Source organism: Camelus ferus, chromosome 7, assembly GCF_009834535.1.
Source record: "Camelus ferus isolate YT-003-E chromosome 7, BCGSAC_Cfer_1.0, whole genome shotgun sequence".
Taxonomy (NCBI): Eukaryota; Metazoa; Chordata; class Mammalia; order Artiodactyla; family Camelidae; genus Camelus; species Camelus ferus.
The window spans coordinates 16,694,293-16,719,909 of record NC_045702.1 but is presented as its reverse complement, the minus strand read 5'-3'; the positions used below and the strand labels follow the sequence as shown (position 1 = coordinate 16,719,909).

At 36.6% G+C, this 25,617-nt stretch overlaps 1 protein-coding gene across 1 annotated transcript in view; it reads left to right on the top strand.

Annotated features, from left to right (window-relative positions):
- The window catches only part of KDM7A (lysine demethylase 7A), a 77,489-nt gene that overhangs the window by 23,329 nt on the left and 28,543 nt on the right, over nt 1-25,617 (top strand). The window contains exons 2-7 of the mRNA XM_032483490.1: nt 9,686-9,771; nt 15,370-15,487; nt 20,602-20,762; nt 22,609-22,750; nt 23,032-23,218; nt 24,399-24,561. Of these exons, the coding sequence (XP_032339381.1) occupies nt 9,686-9,771; nt 15,370-15,487; nt 20,602-20,762; nt 22,609-22,750; nt 23,032-23,218; nt 24,399-24,561 (857 nt within the window). The remainder of the gene's footprint in view (nt 1-9,685; nt 9,772-15,369; nt 15,488-20,601; nt 20,763-22,608; nt 22,751-23,031; nt 23,219-24,398; nt 24,562-25,617) is intronic.

The window sequence follows — 25,617 nt, the reverse complement described above, 5'->3', positions numbered from 1 at the left end:
GAACTGGACTCGGCAAATATTTCATGTACTTCTTGATTCAAGTTGCTTTAGGACAAATTTTTGCATGCTTTTCTTTTGCTATAGTTATTAGGTAGAATTCATCAGTCGAAATATATGAAGGCAGTGGTGTACATAGTCATGGCATAGTTTTTAATTACTTCCTTTATTAATTTAAGGACATTGCCAAGCAAACCTTTGTGTAATTCTTACTGTTTATCCTTTATCATCATGGCAAGTTTTTTCCCCCAAGATGATTTACAGAGTTCTTATTAAATGCCATCCACAAATGAATATTACTTGAGAATGTATTTGCTTTTTCACTGGTTGTAAGTAATTTGTAAGTATAGTCTGTCTCCCTGAAATGGCAGATCCATTGGGCACTATTTGCAATATAGCTTTCCTTTGTTTCTGTAGGCATACTCCATACAACGCCGGACAGGCAGAAAGTAAATTGCTAAAGAGAAGTAAAAAAGTATTAGCTTGAGAGACTGAATGGCTAGTGAAATGACCACAGGATGGTGAAAGCAAATATATTTAGCTTTTTGAATATTTCAGAAGTTTAAAACGCCTTTTATTTCTTCAAGGCATTCTAATAGAAATTACTGCCTTTCTGAGATAACAGTTTATTTATGCTTATGTGTAAAGAGTTTTAATCCGTTTACCGTTTACATTGCTTACTCTGTACGCAGGTGTCACATAGACAGTGACAAGCAGAACAAGCATGTTTTCTGTGCTCTAGAAGTAATGTATCAGCATGTAAATTATATTTGATGTGTATATTTCACAATTAATCTTGGAACAGATTTTATTAGAAGCTAGTCAACAATTTTCAGCTTTTTAAGGCATGTATTTTGTATCAGTGAGCTCACCTATTGGTTCTTCAGTCCCTCTTATTTTTCCTTTTATGTTCTTCGTTCAGTTCCTTTTTATATTGTCTACCTCCCTCATCCTTATTAACATAGATGTTCTTAGGCAGCTGGTTAGAAATAACTCAGGAAGCCCTAGGACAGTTGGAAACATAAGCTAGCTCTTAGAAGTAGGAAAATTGTCTAATTTTCTGAGATTATTATGAACTGAAGGAATTTAGTCCACAGTATACCCTTCATTCAAAATTCTTGTTAAATATAGTTAAGCACATAATATGCCAGTAAATAGCTTTAATGTGTCAAAAATACAATCTTGAAATATGCCATACTCAACTTGTAAAGAAAAGCACTTAATTTTATGAAAGTAGTGTTGTATGTCAGCAAGAAAATAACAGAAGTTGGGTTATTCTGAACCACAGATCTAATTATAAATTACTAGTTTGAGTTCCACTGATAATATTTCACATGTGCAAATTATAAATTTTTACTTTAGCTAATATCTGATAATAAAGTATCTTAGGGTTAAAACTGCATACAACGTAATTTAACAGTGAAAATGCCTATTGACATTCTAGTACTTTTAGTATGAATGTCAACCTGTTAAGCCAGTACTGGTTAGGAGAGTAAGATTTTTGGACCAGCAAAACCATTGTTCTACAGTTTCATTTTAAGCATTGTATGTTTATTAACAAGTAATTTTCTTAACTCTTTTGAGGGAAATACTGTCTTTATCTCCATTTTTACAGATGAGACAAAAAAATACAGACAGACAATGAAAGTTATGCAAAGTCACACAGCTACTAAGTGGAGTAGCCCACTGACATAGGCAGACTGACTCCAGAGAACTCAACCATCAAAAAGTAATTAAAAATTGAAAACGAATTATCCTCTTCTTCTCTTAAAGAATGGCCGTGTGAGTGTCTAATGTGTGGTCTGAGGAGACATCACTGAAGAAAAAAATAGTAAGCCTAATCGTAAAGCCAAGTTTCCTGCTTAGACTCAGACCTTACAGGTAATAAGCCCAGAGCCGTATGAGCTGTGACTGGTACCTAAGAGAAACATAGTAGTATTAATGGCTACTATTTAGTACTGAGTATGTTCACTGTCCTGTTGCTTACTGTATGCTAAGCCATGTGCTTTGCATGCTTACATACAGTGTCCTATTTAATCCTAGGGGAATTCCTGCTCAGAGGGATTAAGAAATTTGCTCAAAGTCAAAACTAGTGGAGCTAGAAATCAAACCAGGCTTTTCTAATTCCAAAATCTATGCATACCACTGAAGCCAGTAGACATCTGTTTTTTCTGGTGGCATGGAACTAGACTGGATAGGCCTTGCTGGCTTATAGCTGTCCCAAGGCCTCAGCTGACCTGAGGGTTATGATATGAAAGGACATATGAAGAGCTGGTTATAAATTATCCTCTATATTCCAGGTGTTAATTCACCTCAAAGGCCACTGCCCCTCCCCCTTGCTGATATTTGTGTGGGGCGTTGAGGGTTGCACAATGGGTAACTCAGTCCTCTACAAAGAAGCCGTAAAAATCACCTTTGGATAAGAAGGTGAACTTTTGCAACACAGGTGAAAACTTGCACTGAAGCAAAATTTAGAATTTCATTACTACATTTTTCTACCATCTAAGGAAAGGTAAAAAATCTACTAATTCATACATTCAAAGATCTTTCCCTTTTTACCAACTCTCTTGTCTTTAGTTCTTATACCAAATTCTTAAAAAATTCAAGCACAACAGACTTTTTTTAAAAAAAAAAGCTGCTTGTAATTTTACCATAACGTATCAGTTTTCAAATAAGCTTTCAGCACAGTTAATAAGGGAAATTTACTGGGATCATCCTGTTGAGAGGGCACTATATTTGGTACTGAGAGAAGTCTTGAGCTCAACTCAGGAAATAGGGTGTATAAAAAAGCCCAGTATTAGACAGAAATGAGGGAAAATGTGTGTCAGTAAAATGTTGAAGGACTTTCCGTGAGGTGAGCTGGTGAAGTTTCACCAAGGAGGAGGAATTTGAGTTGGTTCTTGAAGACTAGATAATGTAATAAGATTGCTTGGTGAGGAATGGAGAGAGCATTTGAAGCAAGAGGAATATCTAATGAAGTCCACTGGCAGGAAGGTCTTAAAGAATGTGGCCACCCACTCCTCTAACACCGAGAGTAGAGAATATAAATGGGAGCATTATCCAAGAGGAAAAAAGAGAATGTTTGGCAGATTCCAGGGAATTCTGGTTAGTCATTAATTCAATTCTGTTCTCGTCAAGTGTCAAAAAAAAATGCCAGCTAAGCAACAATTTCAGAAGATTAAGACAATAGAAAGTGCTAAAGTTGTCACTGTCCCACTCACCAAATGGCAATGAGGCTGTTCTATAGATGGAAGCTATTCAGCAAAGGGCAGATTGTCACCCCTATAAGAAAACAACCCCCCCCACACACAGTGGTCTAATAAACGTTGAATACTTTGCCATTAGGAAAACACGGAGCGATTTGTATATGAAGGCAAGTGTTATAAGAGAAATAGAGTGAGAGCCTAAAGGAGGGTTGAAAGTGATTCTTAGAAAATTTGCTTTCAGAGTTCTGCGTTTTATGTGTCCTACTGCATTTGCTCTTAATGTATCTGTTAACGCTCTAGTGTGTTAGAATTCTTTTAATGGAGGTGAGGGGTGGAGGAAATTATCCCTCCCTCTGAGAGAGAAACTGAAGTAACCTTCTAGGTTTAGGGACATTTAATTTTTATGTTTAATTTGATTTTTAAATTACATTTTATGTGATTAATATAAAAGATTATTGTTCAGATCCACTGATTTATCAGAGTTACTGTTTTTACTAATTTACCATATTTATTATTAAGTTCTGAAATTTTTTAAATAAATAAAAGCTATAAATGTTTTGCCAGTTGGCTAGAATTGGTCACAGCCTGAAGATATCACTGACATTTTAGTAAAAGAGAATATATAGGGTGAGTGTGGCAGTGAAGAGTAGACGCTGGAAAGAGGAACCGTGGATCTTTGAGGATCATTAGTCAAGTTTTGCCTAAAGTGTCCTTAATTACTTGGAATGTCCCTACCATCTCTTTTCTTCCCTAAGCTTTATGGGAATCACCCTTACATAAGTATTGTAGATATAAATAGACACGTTTATGATACATGCTGGTTTAGGTTTTCCAGGACATATCTAACAGCTTTTTCTCACTTACTTCTTTTGGTGTAAGCATCACTTTTTTAAGAAGAAAGAATATGGCCACAGTCAAGGTACAACAAGACAAACTAAGTTTCTGGAAGTGTCAAGTCGGCTTCTGGGGTCTGAGTTTCTTTTCTGGTCGCAGTGCAGCACCTGTTACTGACGATGAATGAGCCTCACTTTCAGCATCCGGGAAGTCTGGTTTTGAATTCTGTTTCATTGAGTGTGGAGGTACCTCGCACTCGTCTTCTCACATAGGTGCCATGACTGTTTTCCTTGCTTCATTTCAGCCGCCTGCTGTTAGTACACTCTTTTCCTTGTCACTGTAATGGACGGTCCTACTTCAGAAACCTCAGATCCTGAACATTCCACTCTTAGAGCATAATCTCTCCTGTTACAGGTCACTTGTTCAAGGCCCTTCACTGAGTCAGTGCTCAGAGCACACAGACCCCTCAGACCATCTCACTGTCTCTCACTACCTTCTTCCGTCTTCACATCCCTTTTGTCCAGCTTAGATTTCACGATTCATTATTATATTATCTCCCTTGAAAATATCCTCACTCCCTTTCTAGTCTTTGCTTACAAAACCCCAACTCTGGATAGACCCAGCTTCTTCCTCTGGGCCTGCACCACATGGACGAGCATTGCTGAAGAAACAGTCACACAACTGTGCCGAGATGGTTTCACTCGGAATTCGTTGTCATAGACCTCAAGTGGAGTCTCAGCACTGCCTAGCTATGTTACTGTTTTCTGGTCTTTCATTTTTCAGATCAGCTGTTTTGTACTTTCCTTCCTCACACTACTCTGCTACTTCCCAGACTCACTGATTATCTCACACCAACCTAAGCTGAGCCTTCAGACTATAGTGTGATGTCCAGTTTATCTATTTTTTGGGGGTCCCTCGTGCTTTTGGTCCTGGGTCTAAGAGATCACTTTCTGATTCAAGGCTATGAAGATTTATTCCTATACTTTATTCGAGGAGTTTTATCATTTTAGTTCTTACTATGGTATATGGTATATGTTCTTACTATGGTGTATGTACTAGGTATATGACCCATTTGAGTTAATTTTTCTATATTGTGTGTGGTGGATATCCAACTGCATTCTTTTGCATGTATTTGTCTCAGTACCATTTGGTGAAAAGACTATTCTTTCCCCATTGGATGGTCATGGCCTTCTTGTGGAAAATCAGTTGTTCCTAAATGGTAGGGTTTATTTCTGGACTCTCAATTCTGTTCCACTGGTCTGTATGTCAGTACCACACTGTCTTGATTATTGTCACTTTGTAAGAAAGTTTTGAAATTGGGAAGTCTGACTTCTCTATCCATTGATTCTTAACTTTCTTTAGGTTACAGAAGCCCTGCTGGATATCTTATAGAAAACTGTGGACCCAGTATGTTGTACATAAATATGTAGAAAGTTTTGCATAAGGTTTATTTTGTTGGATTGGAAATTGATAGTTTTTCAGATAAAATATACTTTTTAAACAATTAGCATATTCACCTTTGCTTTCTGTGGAAATAAATGAAGTATATCTAAGTTGGAGAAATAAAACCAAAGAAATTTCAGTTCTACTAAAAGTAAATTGCAAATACTTGATTCAGTTACATACATGATTGAATATTCAAATGGTAATATATTATTTTTGACAACTGGTTTTGACTTTTTTTGGTCTTTTATTGCATCAAACTCTATTCAGACTCAAAGACCCTTATGGAAGCAGTTGTACTGGAGTTCTCAGATGCGAGTAGGTTTTTTGGGGGTATCCACAATCTCTAAGATTCATTGCTTTCGGTATTTTGTTGTAGTTGCTAGATGAATACATTACAAGGTTTTTGTTTGCTTAATCTTTTTATATAATGGTAGATAGAATTTTATCCTTTAAAGTATTTTAATTGTGAAATAACATGGGAAAGTGTCTAAAACATAAACGTATAATTTCACGAGTAATTATAAAACGTACACCCTTGTAATAACAACCCAGGATGCCTCCCCTCAGTCCTCTCCAGATCACAACTCCCTAGAGGAAACCACGTTCCTACTGTTATGAGCCATCTCTTCCCTGCTTTTCTTTATAGTTTAATCCCTAAACACTGTACTTCAGCTTTGCCTGGTTTTGAACTTTATGAATGAATTGAACACACTGTGTATATTCTTGTCTTTTTTTTTTTAACATAATGTTGACATGCATAGAATTCATTCAGTTATCGCATGAGTCTATAGTTCTTTCATTTTTATTGTATAGAATTCCATTGTGAGCGATACTGCAGTTTATGCATTTTACTGTGATAGGCTATTAGAAATAACGATTCTAGTCTTTCCTGTAGTGTCCTTGTGCTCATGTGCATGAGTTTCTCTGAGACATATGGATGTACCTAAAATATGTCTTGATACCTGGTAGAGCATTTGCTTCCTTCCCCAGGAATGCCTTGCATATTCTTGGCCCTTTACATTTTCATATCAGTTTTTAGAATCAGCTTGTCAGGTTCCACAGATATTGGTTAAATTTAATCTATAAATCACTTTGAGGAAAATTAGTATCTTTACATATTGAACTTCAAATCGATGAATGATTTATATCTCCATTTATATAATAAGGTCTTTAAAGTCTCTTAATAATGTTATATTTTTCCTTAATGTGGTCTTGAGTAGTTTTTGTTAAATTTCAGCATACTTGACATTTTTTTTTTCTGCAGTTGTGCATGGTGTTTTATTTCACTTTTTAGGTTTATGTTGGTATATGGAAATATTACTTTTTATGTGCTGATATTGTATCTAGCAACTTTTCTTTTGATTGATTCTTGTAATTTACCTATAGATTGTTTTGCATTTTTTGCCTGATAACCGTAATATTTGCAATGACATCTTTGTTTTTTCTTTCCCAATCCGTATACCTTTTAATTCTTTTTCTTATTTTACTGCACCAGCTTGACTTTCCAGGATAACATTTTCTAGAAATGGTAACATCAGGCATTCTTGTCTTGCTCTTATCTCAAAGAGACCGCTTTCATGTTATTTGCATAGAAGTTTTTAGAAGTACTCGTTATCAGATTTTGAAGGTATCCGTGCACTTTTAATTTTCTAGGGGGTTTTGTTTGCTTTTTTAATCATAAGCAAATTTTGAATTTTATCAGATACTTGTCCTGCTTCTTTTTAAATGATCATTTTTTTCTTTTAATCTATTAATGTGGCAAATTTCACAAATTAAATTTTTTACTGTTAAAACCACCTTGGATTCCTGAGATAGACCAAACTTGGTGTTTGCATCTTTGCTCATAAATGAATGTCTTGTAATTTTCTTTCCTTGTATCATCCTTTCCAAGTTTGAATAGCAAGCTTATGCTATCATAAAGTGAGTTAGGAAGTAAATGTTTTCTTTTTTTTCCTACTCTCTGGTGCAAATTTTATATAATGTTGGAATTATTTCTTTCTTGAATATTTTATAGAAGTTTCCTGTGAGGTCATTTGGGCCTGGGATTTTTTTGTAGGGGGACAATTTTTAAAATTGTAAGTAACAGTTACAGGATTATTCAAATATCCTATTGTCTTTGATTCAGGTTTGCCTGTTTTATCTATGATTTCAAATTGTTTAGCATAAAATTGTTCATAATACCCTCTTTTATATTTAATGTCTATAGAACTTAAAATTTTCTCCCTCTTTTCATTCCTAATATTGGTTATTTAAGTTTTATCTCATTTTACTAAAGCTTCCTAGAGGTGTGCCAATTTTGTAAGTCTTTTCAAAGAATCAATTTTTGGCTTCAGTTCTCTGTTGTATCTTCATTTTCTGTGTCATCAATTCTGCTCTTTTAGTTTGCCTTCTGCCTGTATTTTTAAGGTTTATTTTGCTATTCTTTTTGTAACTTCTTGGGATAGATTCTTTTTGTAACTTCTTGAGGTAGAGCTTATTGGCTTATTAATTTTAACCTCTTTTTTTTCCCAGTACATACATGTCAAGCTATACATTTCTGTTTATAAGTTCTACATCTGGCAGGTTGAGTTATGTAGTATTTTCATTAGTGTCCAGCTCAAAATAATTTTTAGAGTTTTATTATGATTTATCTTTTGACTAGGGTTATTTAGAAGTTTATTTCTTAATTTCTAAACACGTGAAGATTTTCTGTTTAACTTTTTGTCATTGGTTTCTATCTTAATTGAACTGTGGCCAGAGAATTTCTAATTTCAGATCTTCAGATTTGGCTGTGGCCCAGTGTATGGTCGCTTGCTGTGAATGGTTCGTGTGTGCTTGAAAGGAAATTTGTGTTCTGTGGATGCTGGGTGTTGGATTTAAGTGTTCATTAGGCCATGTTTTTTAATCCTGCAATTCGAATCTCGTGTATTTCACAGATCTTTGTTTTGCCTGCTTATTCTATCAGATACTGAATTGTCAAAATCTCACTACTCTTATGTCCTTCTAATGAATTTAAATTTTTATTATTATAAGGTGAACATGTTTTTCTCGTTACATTTTTTGCTTTAGATTCTATGTTGCTCAATATAGCTGTCCTTTCTTTTGATTACTATTGTTGTGGTGTTTGTTTGCTCATCTGTTACTTTCAGTCTTTCTGTGTCCTTGTTTTATGTGTCTCCTATAACCAGCAAATTGTATTGTTTCAGTCCAGCCATATACTCTGCCTCTTAACTTGAACATTTAGTGCATTTGCATTGCATTGCAATTACTGATATATTTGAATTTATACTCCCATCTTATTTTGGTCATTCTGTCTCTTTTCCTCTGTTTTCTCCCTTTTTTAAAAAAATCACACTAGTGGCAGGGGAATCTGCCTGGAATTTGGGAGCTATGCTCTATGTTTCTGTTCTTGTAGTTGTCTTGTACTTTCAAGATGTCACTATATAGTTTTTTCAGTCCTTAGTTGGTTCCCTTAAGCTTTATTTTTATTTAAGTTCCATTGCTGCATACTCCATGAAATGGAGTACTATTTCAGATACAGTGCCTCGAACTAATTTAAGTGGTTAATTAGGGATATGAGACCTAAAGCAGAACTGTTAGGACTCAGTGCTCTCACCATGTCTGTGACATTACCCAAACTTACTAATCACCTCTAGCTGATGGCAGCCATATTTTACAGTTAGGTGGTGTTTTATTCTGCTCAGGGAGGGAAGAAAGAGTGGAGGAGAGAAGAGACAGGAGATAGAGAGAGAGTGTCTGTGAGCTAGCTCTCTGGTGTCTTCTCTTAAAGGGACACTAATCCTATTGGATTAAGGCCCCCGCCCTTGTAACCTCATTTAACCTTAATTATTTCCGTAGAGGCCCTATTTCCAAATACATTCACACTGGAGGTTACAGTTTCAGCATATGAATTTTGGAGGGACACAAACATTGAGCCCATAACAGGTGGCATTTACTTAATGGTTGAGGGTCCTACGGTTTATAATTATGTTACTTCCAATGTCTCTACTGCTGCTAATAGTGAATTACTTTCCATGTATTTGGGTGTATTCTCCCCTGCAGTTATTCAGCAAGTATGTAGGGAAGAGAGTAAAATTTGTTCTTGCATATGCTTCTATACTCTACAAAATGTGTTGGTGAGGTGGTTGTACATTTCTCAGCAGTTAGTTAATTAAAGATTTTCACCTTATATACATATTGGCTTAATTTTTTTTTTATTTTAGCTGTGTTGGGGTAGAAGAACATCATGCTGTTGACATTGACCTGTATCACTGTCCCAACTGTGCAGTTCTACATGGCTCCTCCTTGAGTAAGTACTAGAAGCATAAATAAAAATTGATGTTTCAAACTTAGTATGTATATGGACAATACTTTAATGATATTCTGACTAGTTATATTACACCTACCAAGAACTATAAGGAAGAGTTTTTCAGAAGATGTTGAGAAGACAAGTATTGTTTGAATTATTAAATAACTTTAAGTGAAAAAAAAATACTATCATTCTTAATTGCCAGTGCAAAGCCTGCAAACTCAAATATGTATTTTCAAAGCTTTCAATTTAAGTGCAATAAAGTAAAATTTTTCTGATTTTGAAAACTGATTTCATCTGTTTTTATCTCTTTATACATTAAAGAAAAGAATGATAACTAGACTTATCATGGTGATCGTTAGTAAATGTAGAGAAGTATCGCATTACTGTGTTGTGTACTAGGGACTAACATAGTGTTGTTGGTCAATTATGCTTCAAAGACAGACAAATTCATAGAAAAAGAGAAGAGATATGTGGTTACCAGAGGCAGGGGGTGGAGTGAGAGGAAATTTGATGAAGTCAAAAGGTACAGACTTCCAGTTATAAGATAAATAGGTACTAAGGATGTACAACATGATAAATATAATTAACACTGCTGTATGTTATATATGAAAGTTGTTAAGAAAGTGGATCCTAAGAGTTCTAATCACAGGAAAATTTTTTTTTTTCTATTTTATTTTGTATCTACATGAGAAGATGGATATTCTCTAAACTTATTGTGGTAATCATCATGATGTAATAAATAAGTCAGATTTATGCTCTACGACTTAAACGTATACAGTGCTGTATGTTAATTTTATTGATAAAATTGGAAGAAGAAGAAAAAAATCTTTCAGTAACATTTAGGACATTGTATAGGTTAAGGCTACGGCACCCACATGCATTATATTTTTAGTAGAAAATTAGGGCATTGATATGCTAAAGTGCTACTTCAGTTCTCCGAATTTGGTCATAATGTTGAGTATGGTCCAGAGTCCTGCCCAGCAATCCTCTGTGATTGAAACAACCTCCCTACAGTCTTCTTCCCAAGAAGACAGAGGCCAGACCGAGTCTCTGTCCGCACTCTTCTTGAGGGGCAAGGGCACAAGCAGGGGAGCTCTTGCGTCCTCTGCACCAGCAACACATATGAATGATTTTTATTGTTAGCCTTTTACAAAGGCTTCAGAAGAATAGATTGGAATATTAATTGTTGTTGCATAAATATGAGAGTATAGAAAAAATTTTAAGGGCTTTGGATTATAAGTATTTCTTTTCTTAAAAATTTAGACTGTATGCTATTGTTTTTGTGTTCATAAAACTAGAGAAAGACTGTAGACTTAGTCACTTTAGAACTGAAAGGAACCTTTTTCTTTTTTTTAATTTTATTTTTTATTGAAGTATAGTTGATTTATAGTGTTAGTTTCAGGTGTACAGCAAAGTGATTCAGTTATACATATACATATATATTTTTTCAGATTCTTTTTCATTGTAGCTTATTACAAGAAATTGAATATAGTTCCTTGTACTTTACAGTAGGTTGAAAGGAACCTTTTTCTGACGAATATACCTTGATACACACTTGGGTCAGATGAGGGTAACCTATTCAACCTCTTTATTTTGAATGCAGCTTTTTTCTTAGTAGTTTTTTAAAATGGAAATTTTGTTCTGAGGTTATGGGCAAGTAATTTTTCAAAAGAGACAGCAGCAACTGACTGCTTATCTGTTTTACTAGAAATATTAATAATTTACCTCATTTCTTTGTGAGAGATTTAACAATTTAAGCTATATGAATACATTAAAATATTTCCTTATAAAATAGAGATTATCCTTTTTGTTAGTTCTGCAGTATAAAGTTTGAGGTTAGCAAATTGGTAGAATTGTTACATGTGTAGTAGACTATTTACTGTCATAAATGTCTTAAAAGTTCTTATTTTGTGTGGTACTGAAGTATATAAAATATAACTTGAAGTAATTACTGACCAAGTGTAATTCTTGGAGGAAATAAATAATACTGGGTTTTATGTCAAGAAGGGAAATGGAACTAAAATGTAAGTTTTAATTTAGAATTTAAGTAAATAACCCCAAAATGAAGTAATTGGACTATAATTTCTGTGAAATGTTAAATGGGTTGCTATGAGGCAGAATAATGTAGTGTTTAAAACACTACTACATGTAATGCACTCTATTTCCTTTTTTCCTATATGATTTAATTTTTTTAAAAGCTTGTTGTGCTCACTAAATTGATATCACAATCCATAATGGATCTTGACCTGCACTTTGAATAACAATGCTTCAGAGAGAAGCTTGACTATTACCTGCCCCTTCATGTGCTTCTCATCCTTAAATAACAGCAAATCAGGCATGGCTGTCTTCTGGGCAAAAGTCCAACTTTCTAAGTACCCATAAGGAAAATGCCCAGGATCCAGTAATCCGTTTCATCTTTTTTTTTCTTTTAATATATTTTTATTGAAGTATAGTCAGTTTATTTAAGGCTCAGCTGCCCCACCCCTCACCCTTAATTGGGTAATCCCTTTTGATCCCTTTCTCTCTGCTCTTAAGCCTCTCTTGCTTGCCACCAAGGGTTTCCCATTTTGTTGAGTTCCCCAGGAATCCTTTACTACAGATAACATTGAGATAGTATAATGTCCATTAATATGGTGAATTTAGACTTTAGCGTTTTATTGGGAATTAAGAACTCTAATAGAGGGCCAGTATCAGAACTTGCCCAATACTTAAACACGTGTTCTCAGTGGCCCTCAGGCACAAGCAGTCCGAACTCAGTTTCCTCTCCTTTCCCTCTGACCACTATTGACATATTCTTTCACTGACCTCCTTCCTTTAAGAAATTCGGTCATCTCTTGCAGTAGCTGATTTTACGTGTTAAGCATGTTGGCCCAACAGGACAATTTTTCTGTTAACATCCTGCAAGTCAGCACATTTAAAAGGAAAGAAAAGTGACTGACAGCTTATTGGTTGCCCCAGGCACTGTGCTAAGAGGTACTAGACTTGTGTTATCTCCTTTGATATCTGTAACACCTTGATGTGAGAAAAATTATCTTACTAGCCCTTTCATGCAGCTGTTCGGCAAAGCTGGAATTTGAACTCGTAGCTGTCCAATCCCAAATCTATTTTAATTCTAATCTTTTCTGCCAAAATGAAATTAAAACAATGTAACATAGTTTACTTATCAAATGGGCAGTTTGTTTTTTCTCTTTGTCTTTTTCTCTCTCTCTGTCCCCATCTCCTCCCTGCTTCCCTCCCTCCCACTTCCCCCCCTTCCCCCCCCTTCCTTCCATGATGATGTTTACTGTAGGCCTCAGGCTTTCATATAGGCTACTAATATATAAGAGTATGAGTTACCTACCACTTTCCTGGAGACGGTTTTGCAATATGTAGCAAGTATTGTAAAAATTACCCTGAGGAATTAACGGGGGAAGCAGATTTAAGTATATAAATATTAATCTCAACTTCGTTTGATGAAAGGTTCAGAATGAACTAAGTGCTTAAGAATCAAAAAAGGATTATAACATAATGCATCTACATTTATGTCTTAAAATTCTAGGCTGCCTTTAAATTGTTTTTTAATATTTAATAAGGAGAAAATGCCAATGATAAGAAAGGCAAGTAAGATAAACATTATGATTCCAGTTGAAAATAAAATGGAGTTATGTATCTGTATATATGTAGAGTAAAAGCCTGGTCATACCCTTGAATTTTTATTTTTCTAATTTTTTTAGTGGAGGTACCAGGGATTTAGACCAGGACCTCATGCATGCTAAGCACGTGCTCTACCACTGAGCCATATCCTCCCTGCTAACCTTTGAATTTTAAAAGTGATTTTTAAGTGAGAAATAATGCACTGAAGGATAACTTAGTGGTATTTTCTAGGAAGGTTGCTTAATGATTGTCAGTTTTTTCCATGAGTTTCTTTTTTTTTTTTTTAAATGAGATTTATTCTCTTCCATATTGAGGGTCTGACTGCCATAATTTACTTGGGAATCTTGTTGTAGGCTCTTAGATATGAATAAGCCTGATTTCCACTCCAATTGATTATTTAGTGTAACTTCTTCTTATTCTTATGAGGATTGTTGACTGAAAAAAAAATGCACAACCTGAAAGTTGAGACTTACGTTTTATTGGCAGACATTTCTGAGGACCTAAGCTGGGGATGCAGCCTCTCAGGTAGCTCTGAGAGACAGCTCCAAAGACTTAGGGGGGTGGCCAGAATATACAGAAGTTTTCTTTACAACAAAGACCAGGTAGTTCGAACATCAAAAGATTACTATTAACTAAGGAAAATGAGTTATCACAAGTTAAGGAATTTAGTGCTTTTCTATGTATGAGAAGGTGCAAAAGTCTGGGCTCATTGAAATCAATCCTTTGGTATGTATCTGCTATCTAGGGCCAGTATCCTGTTCTTTCTCATCCTGAGTCTCCTTTGGGTACAGCTTTGGGGATGGTGGTAGCGGCCGGGCTTCCTGCTTATCTGCATCCTGAGTTCACTCCGCTCACCATGGGGGCAGTGGCTGATGGCTGCAGTGCCCTTTTGTTTACTGATATGACGGACAATAATTTTCATTGACAGGATCCAGCATTATTTTATTTTTATTATCTTTGTAAGGTGAAGGGTTGAAATAACTTAGATTCATATAGACATCAATACATTTCCCAGAATCATAGAGGTTTTAGGCTTAAAAGTGATTTTTCAAACTTAAAAAAGATTTAAAACTGAAATCTTTCGCTGATACCACACAAAAGGTATGTAGGTGGTGCCACTCTAGTGGAAAGAGGAATGAGACCCAGAGGCCCTACTTCGGCCTTTTCTCCATCTTCCCTTTTATTGAAGGTTCCTCAGCACAGTCTGAAAAACAGCACTCATCCCCTTCACTTCCACATTGAGGAAACTGGACCCTGACACGCTAAGTGATTTGCCCAAGGTTGCAGAGTAAGTTACGGCTAAACTAAGAGTCAAAACCGAGTCTCCTGACTTTGGCTGCTGTGCCTGTTCAAGATTGTAGCCTCCTAGAGCTGCAGCATCACAGGACCCTTGCTTTAGAATCAGCCATAAGTTATTTATTTTGTCATCTCCCTTGCCTTCCTTTCATTATGCTGCAGTCACCTGCTATTCCTTGTGTCAGTCTAACCATGCTCATTTTGGGAATAAATCTTGACATAAACAAGAAGGGAACTGTGTTGTTAAAGTAGATTTTCGATGTGGGATCAAAGGCCTTATCCTGAGAGGATGATTTGGATGGTCCATGAAAATCATATTATAACCTAATATTCTAGGGAAAACCATGGTTTTAAATAATTGTGAGATTTTATAGTATGTGTAAATGTGGATATTATATCAGGTTCAGCCTGCTAATTTGAATTCCTTGATTTAATTTTAAAATCATTTTTGAAATACAAAGATTTAAAGAAACCCACAGTTAATTGCCTTTAATTGCAGCATTACATAAGGTAAATTTTACTTCTTCAGCCTTAGAAGTGCGTTTAAAAATGTATTATTGTTCTTGACAGTTGTTATTTCTGATTATATAGACAACAATGATTAGAAAGTGCATAGTACCACTAGTTATAAAAATGTTTTCTTTTTTTAATCTTCCAAAAATCTAGTGAAAAAGAGGAGGAACTGGCACAGGCATGACTACACAGAAATTGATGATGGTTCCAAACCAGTGCAGGCTGGAACTAGAACTTTTGTGAAGGAATTACGTTCTCGAGTCTTCCCAAGGTATGGAAACCTGTTCTGACCAAAGAAAATTTAAGAATGTTACCTAATAAAGCGACGGTATCTAAAGCAGCGTTTTCAGTCTTCAGGATGCAAGCCATTGTTGTCTCAGCCAGCTGTTTACTTTTTTGAAAATGAAATAGAAAATATTGGTACATTGCAAGTAATAGGGGTAAGCAAGCATAGTTTAATGGAACTTTTGTTATATGTGTGTGTACTGGATCACTGTGTAAAAATGTATTTCTGAACTGTGGGTCTCAGTCCAAAAAGTCTGAAACACACTAATCTGAGGCAGTGTCTCCCAGCACTTGGTTCCTTACGTTACGCAGCTGCTGCTTCTCTTTCTCTGTCACCTCACCTACTCTACTTTCATGCTGTATTTCTTCCTTATGTTGTTTTCCTGTCTTCACCCTCAGTCTACCAGAAGTACCCTCGACCATTGCTCACCCTCTGGTGGCAGCAAGACTGGGCTTTTTGATTTTTTTTTTTTAAATAAGGGAAAGTATTTGAGTTATCTGTGGCTCAAAGAGTGTCAGAAGCATTACACAGCATTTAATCATGCTAACTTAGATCATTTCCTACTCACTGCCTGACATCCATTTAAAGTGATAATGCTTAATAGGCTTCTTACACACGATCATATCCAGGCTTATTAAAAAGAGGAAGCACAATTTAAATTTCAATCACAATATCACAGTCTAGGGGGAGGTGCCAAGATGGCGTAGACAGACTCACAGCTAACCCTCTCCCACAAATACCAAGAATGACATCTACAAGCCCCTGAATTGCACAGAACTCCTACTGAACTGGCAGAGTGTCTCTCGCTTCGAAATACAGGATTCTCACAAAATCCAGTAAGGAAAAAAAGAAAAAAGAAAAAAGAAAAAAAAAATCAGTGCAGGACCTATCCCGAAGGGAGGGAGCAGCGTAGGAAGAAAGTCACCCTCGTGCTGGGATGCCCCCTCTTAGCTGGGAGGTTAGCAGGGATGGAAGCAGAGTTTCTGAGGCTCAGAGAAGAAAGTGGCAGCAGCCTGGCAAACAAAACTAAGAGAAGCTGGCATGGAGGGTCCCTGTGATCCCCAGCCCTAGACGCAAGCCAGCAGAGACAAGCTGGGACTGGCTGCTGGAAATTGTTGATGAGCCCGGGGAGAGGACTGGGGCCCATTGCACAGAGGCAGCCTCAGGGGACTGGAGGAGGATGTAAGCCCTGGCCGGGGGTGTGTGCAGAACAGAACAGCCTGGGATCCCCCCATAAAAGAGCACCACTGCTGGTGTGTGTTGGCGGGGAGGGGCGCAGTGCAGCCAGGCCATAACCGCTGTCTCCATTTGGCTCCATTGCTGGTGCATTCTCATGAGGAGAGAGGTGGGGCTGGGTCATAGCCATCGCCACCTCCCAGAGGCAGGGCTGAAAGCTGAGTCCATACCCAGGGGCCCTGCAACCTCATAGACGGGACTGAGATTTGTTTACAGCCCCAGGCAGAGAGAGTGGATTTGCTCTGCTGGTGCCTTTGTGAACCTGTACCTCTGGGACAAGCAGGCGGTGATTGGGAGTTGTGGCACACAGCAGGGGCGAGTACAGGTATTTATAACAGGCCAGTATTCACCTGCGAAGGCGGGGCCGGGGTCTGCAGTGACCCTGTGGTGCACCACAGGTTCACCCGTGTGACTGCACGCTCGCTGTGGCGGGTCCTAGTGCCTGACATTGACTGATCTGCGCTGGTAGTTCCGGGGGCCCAGAACCTGGGAGACACCAGAGCGGGTGGCTGACATTCCCGCAGCTAAGGTGGGGACAAAGCAGCTTCAACAAACAGTACTTTGTAAGCCTGTATAACAAATGACAGACAACACCACGGAGGGCACATCCCAGTGGACATCTCCTGTGACCCTTCTTCCCAACTGAAGTGCTCCAGCCATGCCTGCCACACACCACAGCTCAGAAATGGGTCTAGAAGCCTCTATCCCCGCAACAGGAGAACAGACCCGGACCCTGTCAAGACTGTGACAACTGCAGAATGAGAAAGGAGGCCCCGAACAACAACAACAACAATCAGGGCAGGCTCTGATCACCACAACACCAACCACACCTGCAAGGAGGCAACAGCCAACACACACGGAAGAAACGTGGCAGCCATCCACAGTGAGAATAGCCCTCACAACGAAACTGCTAGACGCACGCTTCTACGTAGGAACGCTCCTCCTTTAAATAACAACAAACAAACAAAAAACAGCCCTTCAACCACAGTAGATAATGGTTACTCCCAAATCCACAGAGCCAGAGAAATATAAGTAAAATGAAGAAGCAGAGGAACCACTCCCAACTAAGAGAACAAGAGAAGTCCCCTGCAAGAACGATCAATGAGACCTTGAAGTCTACTAGATCATGACTTCAAAAAGGGGGTGATAAAAGCACTGAAGGAAATGAGAGAGACTATGAACAGAGACAGAGGATACTATACGAAGGAGACAGAAACTATAAAGAGGAGCCAATTAAAAACAACCTCACAGCCTGTTACGGAATTATTTCAGGTCCTGTAACTGTAAAATCCTTGCTACTTCTTCAGTCTCTAGGATTCCTGGCTGTTCCCCTCCCTTAAACAGAAGCATGAATTATAAGCAGCTTCTGTTGGCTCCCTCATGTACTGAGGGGAAAAAACGTGTATGAAACACAGTGGTTTCTGTGTGAGTTTTGTGATACTAAAGGCCCTATTCTCAGATAGTCTCCTTTATCAGTTTCAAAGTCATAGGAGATACATCTCCATTTGTTTTCATTGATTGACTTGAAGCCTAGGGCCAGAGTTCTCAGCCAGGGTCTGTGGGCTGGCCTCAGAGAGGCTTATGAGTTTCCCAAAACTGTATAAACAATTTAGTGTTGATGTGGGAATGTGAATTTTTCAGTGAGAGGAGTCATAGCTTTCATTTTTTTCAAATAAGTTTGTAACCCAGAAGAGAAGTATTAAAAATCCTGGCCCAGTGATTCCTGTGGATCCTCTGCCAAAAGTACAAAACACAAACGAGAGCAGGTTACAGAGATGGTCACAAATGTCCGCACTCTGCGTACCGTTAATTACAGGTCTTTGGTTTTAACTCCATAAACCTCCACATTATTTAAAAACATGGTAGAGTGACAATAATGAACTAAATTACATGTGCTTAATGGGATTAACATAGAAGTGTATAAAATAAAATGAATTTTAAAACAAAGTCTTTTGAGACCCTTTTTTACATAAATGATAACTTTTAAAACATTTATGTATATAGGTGTATGGATGTATATATGCATCAAATTTTTAAAAAATAAAATGGGGTTTTGTTACGTATTTGTTGTACTTTTTTTTTACAGTTATATTTAATAGATATACTTCCATATGTTACACAAATTTACCTCACTCCTTAACTGCTGTGCAGTTTGCACTGTGTATATATATATATACACCATAACCATCTCACTATGGTGTATGTTTAGTTTGTGTCCAGTTTTTTTCTTATAAGTAATGATGTACCTGTATTTTTAGCACTTGTACGTATATATTTTTGATCAACAGGGGAAGTAAAACACCAAACATTTTAGATGACAGAGTACAAATGATCTAGGATTCTCCCTTAGAAAGGAGTTTAAGGAATTGTTAAATGTTCAGAGGTTGGGGAAGGAACGCTTGTGGATGCTTATGAGGAAATTAAAAGGCAGTACAGAACTCAGTCACACACAGGAGATTCTAAGCCCTCCACTTACAAGACTATCCAAGAAAAGTCTGTCTTGATTTTTTTAGGCCTCAAACTGACCTTCCCTTATTTAGAAGATGGGAAGATCAGAGCTCAGTAATTCAGAGGCCCAGTTTCTCCTGTCTTCTCCTTGATACCTAGGCTACAGATGGCATCGAGACAGTTAACATGATTGTATAAATGGAAACGGTTGTGTTTTAACCTGTGACACAAGTGTTGCACTTAACTTTGAATGTACAAAGAGAAAGAAAAATACCATATGAGATCGCTCCTATGAGGAATCTAAAAAAAAAACCAAAACAAATATAAAACAGAAACAGACTCATAGACATAGAATACAAACTTGTGGTTGCCAAGGGGGTGGGTGGTAGGAAGGGATAGACTGGGATTTTAAAATGCAGAATAGATAAACAAGATTATACTGTATAGCACAGGGAAATATATACAAGATCTTGTGATATAACGAAAAAAAATGTGACAATGAATATATATATGTTCATGTATAACTGTAAAATTGTACTCTACACTAGAATTTGACACAACATTGTAAAATGACTATTACTCAATAAAAAATGTAAAAAAAAAACTTTGAATGTACAGAGCTGCGTTCTGTGAGCAATTGGGGGATAAAATCTAGAACATCCGCATTTAAAGAGATCTTTGATTTACAGTTAGATACAGGACAGCGAAAAGGGACAAACCACACATAAGTGTAATGCTTGTAATGTGTTAATCATCAGAGGGCAGCTGGAGGTTCAGCAACCCTTTTTAGTGGCTTAAGGTGTCAACTTACTAATACTTATTAAAAATACTGGTTATAACAGATTGTTTAAATCAGGAGTTCTTATTCTCAGGGACCACGAATGCTAGTCATCCTCCAGTGTGCAGGACAACATGAATTGTTCTGTGTTCCGTGAGACTTTGTAATGTCTAACAAACATTTGTGTAGAATTTTATACCCTACACAGCTTGTGTTGAGTGGCTTCTGATCTTGTTACTTCTTTTAAATCCAGTCATTCTCTACAACTAATTGTAAGCACCTTGTTTTTCTATTGTCTTTTCAAGTGTAGTTTACCTGAACATTTATGTATTAAAATACATATTTTGCTATAAACTAATCTGTTTTTTTCCTCTTGTTATAGTTAAGGCGTTTTATGTAATACATATATATTTTTTCCAAGTATATATATTGAAGTAATTATCTATGATTTTTACTTTCGGATTAAAGGGGTTTTATAAGACATTTGTTATAAAAAGGAGAATTAGGTATGATAGGTTGAGAACCACTGATATAGATATAATATAGTATGTGAATTAACCCATTACCAGAGTGTTTGTTATTTTTTTTGACTGAACTTATCGACAAAGATGACATTTTACTCTTATGCTCTCCTTAGTGCCGATGAAGTCATTGTAAAGATGCATGGCAGCCAGCTGACACAGAGATACCTGGAGAAACATGGATTTGAAGTCCCTATTATGGTCCCCAAATTAGATGATCTAGGACTCAGGCTCCCTCCACCTACTTTTTCTGTTATGGATGTGGAACGTTATGTAGGTACGAACTTGATTCATTTAAGTACTTGGGAAAACATGGTAAAAGTAAAATTGATATTATCCTAAAAAATATTAAAAGTTGAATGAAGAGATTTTAATTTAGTTCAGTTTCTAGGTCAGAAAAAGTGAAATTCAATATCACCTACATCAAAAACTATTTTTTTCTCAGCAGACCGACATTCAGAAAACCGGAAAGTAACATTTTGTGTGTTTTTATTTACTTGGCCTCATCCTATTGCTTTTTTTGTTGTCATCAAAATTTCTGACACTTGCTTAGGAAAAACTATTACTGAGGGGTAGCTAGAAATATGAGGAAGAAAATGTTGGAAAACTGGATTGGTTCTAGGCCTCTGCAACAGCGTTCAGGTGCAGGATTTCTAGATCCTGCTTTAGTGACCTCCTACTTCCTAGAGAAAAGCCAGGAAAAAGAGAAGTTCATTTTCAAACCTGTTTTTATATTAATGAGTTGGAGATATTGCCATTTAATGATGTCTGGACTTAATTTGATATATCGAAGTCCATAAAGGCATGAGAAACAAGGTGGAAAATGCTTGTGGCAATATTGTTGACATTTTCAGTCACTTCTGATTCTCATCAGGGTATTTAGAGATAAAGCTGACTCTATGTAGGTCTCATTCCTTGTTAGCAATAGGTAGAGACTATTTGAGGATTAGATCTCAAATCTATCTTGACTCAAATTGTATATCCTTTACAATACGTTATCTCCTGACCATGGAATGTCTGAGAACATGTCCCTTTATTGATCCTTTGGTTGACATTGATAATCCTTTCACTGAGGAAGTCCAATTAAATGTCGTGACTTCACATTCAGCTGGTTTTGAATTATTTGATAAATTAGAGGATGAGGATGAGGTTTACCCTAAACCTGTTTGCATAGATAGCACTGTAAAATAAATAGCTAGTTTAATATAAGTGTAGGAAAAATGTTCAAACTACTTGATAGCTAACTTTTTAGTACTGCAAAGCACTTCAGTTAACAATTATTTTGCCTCCAAAGTATAAAAGTCTATTTGGCAATTCTTTCTTAACTTACATAAAATTACATTAAAGTAAGAAAATGACATGTATTTGTTTTCTGTTGCAGATTGATTAAGTATTGCCATATTTTGAATTTCACCTTATCCTATAGGACGTTGTAAAACCGATTATGCTTTTTAGAGTGACGCACTGTAGTGAAAGCAATACCTCATGGTTTTATGGGAAGGTTGTAGATCAATCCCATTTCAGAACTCCTTTCACAGACACTGATATGAACTGAAGTTTGCTTCCTAACCACTCGTTTTTTCTTGAAGCAGAATGTTAGAGGAGAAGACACTACTAGGCAAGAAGAAATTGTTTGCTCTGGTTAATTTGTTCACTGATTCCCCAGTGACAGATTGGTTCTTCAAAATGATGGGCTTAGAAGCTTAAGTGTTAAAGAAGTGAAAGGGAATTCAGTCTCCTTATTTTGTGCACGAGGACCTAAGACCCAGAGCTTATGGTGCGGTTTCCACCTACCAATATAATGCATTTTTGTCACGCTCTGCACAAGAAATCATTAGTATATAGAAAGCTTTGTAAACATACAAGGTTTTACACTTAGTGCTAATTATTCAGCTCTGTCTTAATTGCATTAACTCTTTCCTTCAAAAATTGTCCCTTTGTTCAAAAGTTACAGTTTGACTTAAAAAGTAAGGATATAGGAAGAATCTTTGTCTGAGCTGTGTAGTTTTATGGATGGCTTAATTACCATATGAAGTAAATACGGTCTTTAAAATAGTTTTGTTCAGGGCGTCTATTGATGAAACGCTTCAGCCCAATAATAAGACTATAATTTTTCTCTGCAGGTGGTGACAAAGTGATAGATGTCATTGATGTGGCAAGGCAGGCAGACAGCAAAATGACACTTCACAATTATGTTAACTACTTCATGAACCCTAACAGACCAAAAGTGCTAAATGTGATCAGCCTTGAATTTTCAGATACAAAGTGAGTAGTTCTGGATGTTTTGGTTTAGTCTTCTCAGTTAGCTATATGTAGTTAAATGATGAATTTATGTTAGTACGAAACACAATTGTGACTTTCAAAGTGGTCCAGTGATATAGCTACGTTGTAAATTTTGCTTTGGCACACTCAAACTTTAAGTATTGCTGTTAGCCTTGAGTTCCACTTAATTTCGTGGTTTGGGTTGAGACAGGAGATGCAATTTTAAGAAGTTTTAATTTGCATGATATGGGTGTGTGTGTATACGTGTGTTTGTTTTTTTGAAGGATGTCTGAATTGGTGGAGGTTCCCGATATAGCCAGAAAACTTTCCTGGGTGGAAAATTATTGGCCAGATGATTCAGTCTTTCCCAAGCCATTTGTTCAGAAATACTGCTTAATGGGAGTGCAAGACAGCTACACAGATTTCCACATTGACTTTGGTGGAACTTCAGTTTGGTACCATGTTCTCTGGGTAAGCTTGGGGTATTTCTTTGTTCTCTTATTGACAGAAACATAGAGTCTTATTTTTCCATGAGTGCATTCATTTGCAAAGAGGAAAGCTTTAGTACTTTTCCAGTAGGATCTATCATTTTAAATGCTTAAAGAAGCATTATGATTTTTTAAAAAATTCCGAGTGATGGAAGAGCCATGAGTTCTTAATTTATATTTAAATTCTCTTTTTTTGCCCCCCATGTTACAAATTAATCTCTTTTAGCTCTTTGTCTCTTTTTGTTTTGTCTTCCCCCCAGTCACATTAATTAATCCCTGATTCAAATACCTGAGAAGGAGCAAAATTACAGTAATAATTATTTCTGACCTAAAGTTCAGGCTAAGACAGCTAGTTGAATAAGTCAGGAATGCCCATAAAAATACTAATTCTCCTAGGCAGCTTATAGTCACCTTGCTTCATCTGGGACTGTGCAATTCTGTACAGTAGCCACTAAGCACCTGTGGCTAAATTTAAATAATTAAATGTAATTTAAAATTCATTTGCAATACTCACATTTCAAGTGCTCAGTAACCATATAGGGCTTATAACTACTATATTGGATAGCACAGACATAAAACATTTCCATCATCACAGAAAGTTCTTTCGGACAGTGCTGATCTAGAATCATATCTTCGTCTGTATCAAACGCCTGTGCATCAGCGATGCTCTGGACTGTATTTGATGCTGTGCCCTTGAGCTCCTCTTCTTTTTCTCCTTGAGAAAGCAAAGGGTTAGTTCATTGAAGTTTACTTACAGGCCTTTAAAAATAATTATAATCTTATAAGTCTTAGGAGAAAGGGCAAAGTTTGCAGAGATGACTCTCTGAAACCTGGGGCCTATGAACATGTATTTACTTCTATACGTTGAAAATGAGATCAATAGGATGTTTGTGATTCTTTACCCTCCTCTCTTGTAACTATCTCTCCATCACTACTTTATTGACTCCTTGCCGTATTTCAGAGGGGGCGCTTTAGCTGCTGCAAAGATTCTTATTAAGGGCAATAGCTATTGATCAGGTATGTGAAATATGTCTTTTTGAGCCTAAAAAAACTGATCGTTATCTAATTTAATTTAGATCACTGTATTGGGAAATTGCACCAATATAGGCCATCCTAAGAATGGCATTTCTTTTTTCAAAAATAGCGTGATTACTTCCTTCTAGGGCGAGAAGATTTTTTATTTGATAAAGCCAACAGATGACAATTTGGCACTCTATGAATCTTGGAGTTCATCTGTGACCCAGAGTGAGGTGTTCTTTGGAGATAAGGTGGATAAATGCTACAAATGTGTGGTAAAGCAGGGACATACCTTATTTGTTCCTACAGGTAAGGTTTTAATCCCATCCCCGCTCCGCATAGTGGATACTCATCACATGGAGTCAACTTTTAATTAGAACCCTGACTTTAACATGTTTGGAAAGTAGCTTTATATAGCCTGAGAGATTATTCTGATCTTGGACTTTCCATTTCTGTGCTCCTTAGAGGAACTTCTCTTGTAGTTAGGACTTGTTTCAGTATTGTGTTTGATATCATTTGCCTTCATTTTAATTTTTATTCACAAAAATTCACATACCATAATGCTTACCCTTTCAAAGTGTACAATTCAGTGATTTTTTAGTAGATTAACAGGGCTGTACAACCATACCCCTCTCTAATTCCAGAACATTTCATCACCTCAAAGAGAAACCCCATACCAATTAGCAGTCACACCCCACTTCCCCTCCTCTGAGCCCCTAAGCAACCACTAGCGTACTTTCGGTGTCTGTGGATTTGCCTCTTTCAGGCATTTCATATATAACACGTGGAATATGTGGCTTTTCATACCTAGCTTCTTTTAGTTTGCATCATGTTTACTAGGCTCATTCATGTGTAGCACTTATCAGTACTTCATTACTTTTCATGACCAAATAATTTGTTTTACAGATATACCACATTTCATTTGTCCCTTCATTGGTTGATGGACATTTGGGTTGTTTCCAATTTTGGGTTTTTATAAATAGTGCTGCTTTGAATATTTGTGTAAAAGTTTTTGGGTGGAGGTTTGTTTTAATTTCCCTTGGTTATATACCTAGTAGTGGAATTGCTGGGTCATATGGTATATCTTCTTTGGAGAAATGTCTGTTTAAATCCTTTGCCCATTTTTAAGTTGGGTTGTCTTTTTATTGCTGAGTTGTAAACATTCTCTATATATTCTGTATACTAGACCTGTATCCAGATATATGATTTGCAAATATTTTCTCACATTCTATGGGTTGTCTTTTCACTTTCTTGATAATATCCTTTGCACAAAATGTTTAAATTTTGAATGAAATTCTCTTCAGTTTTAACTGGTCAGCTCTACATTGATGTCAAAGGCAAAGCCTGCTATAAGAATCTAGGCTG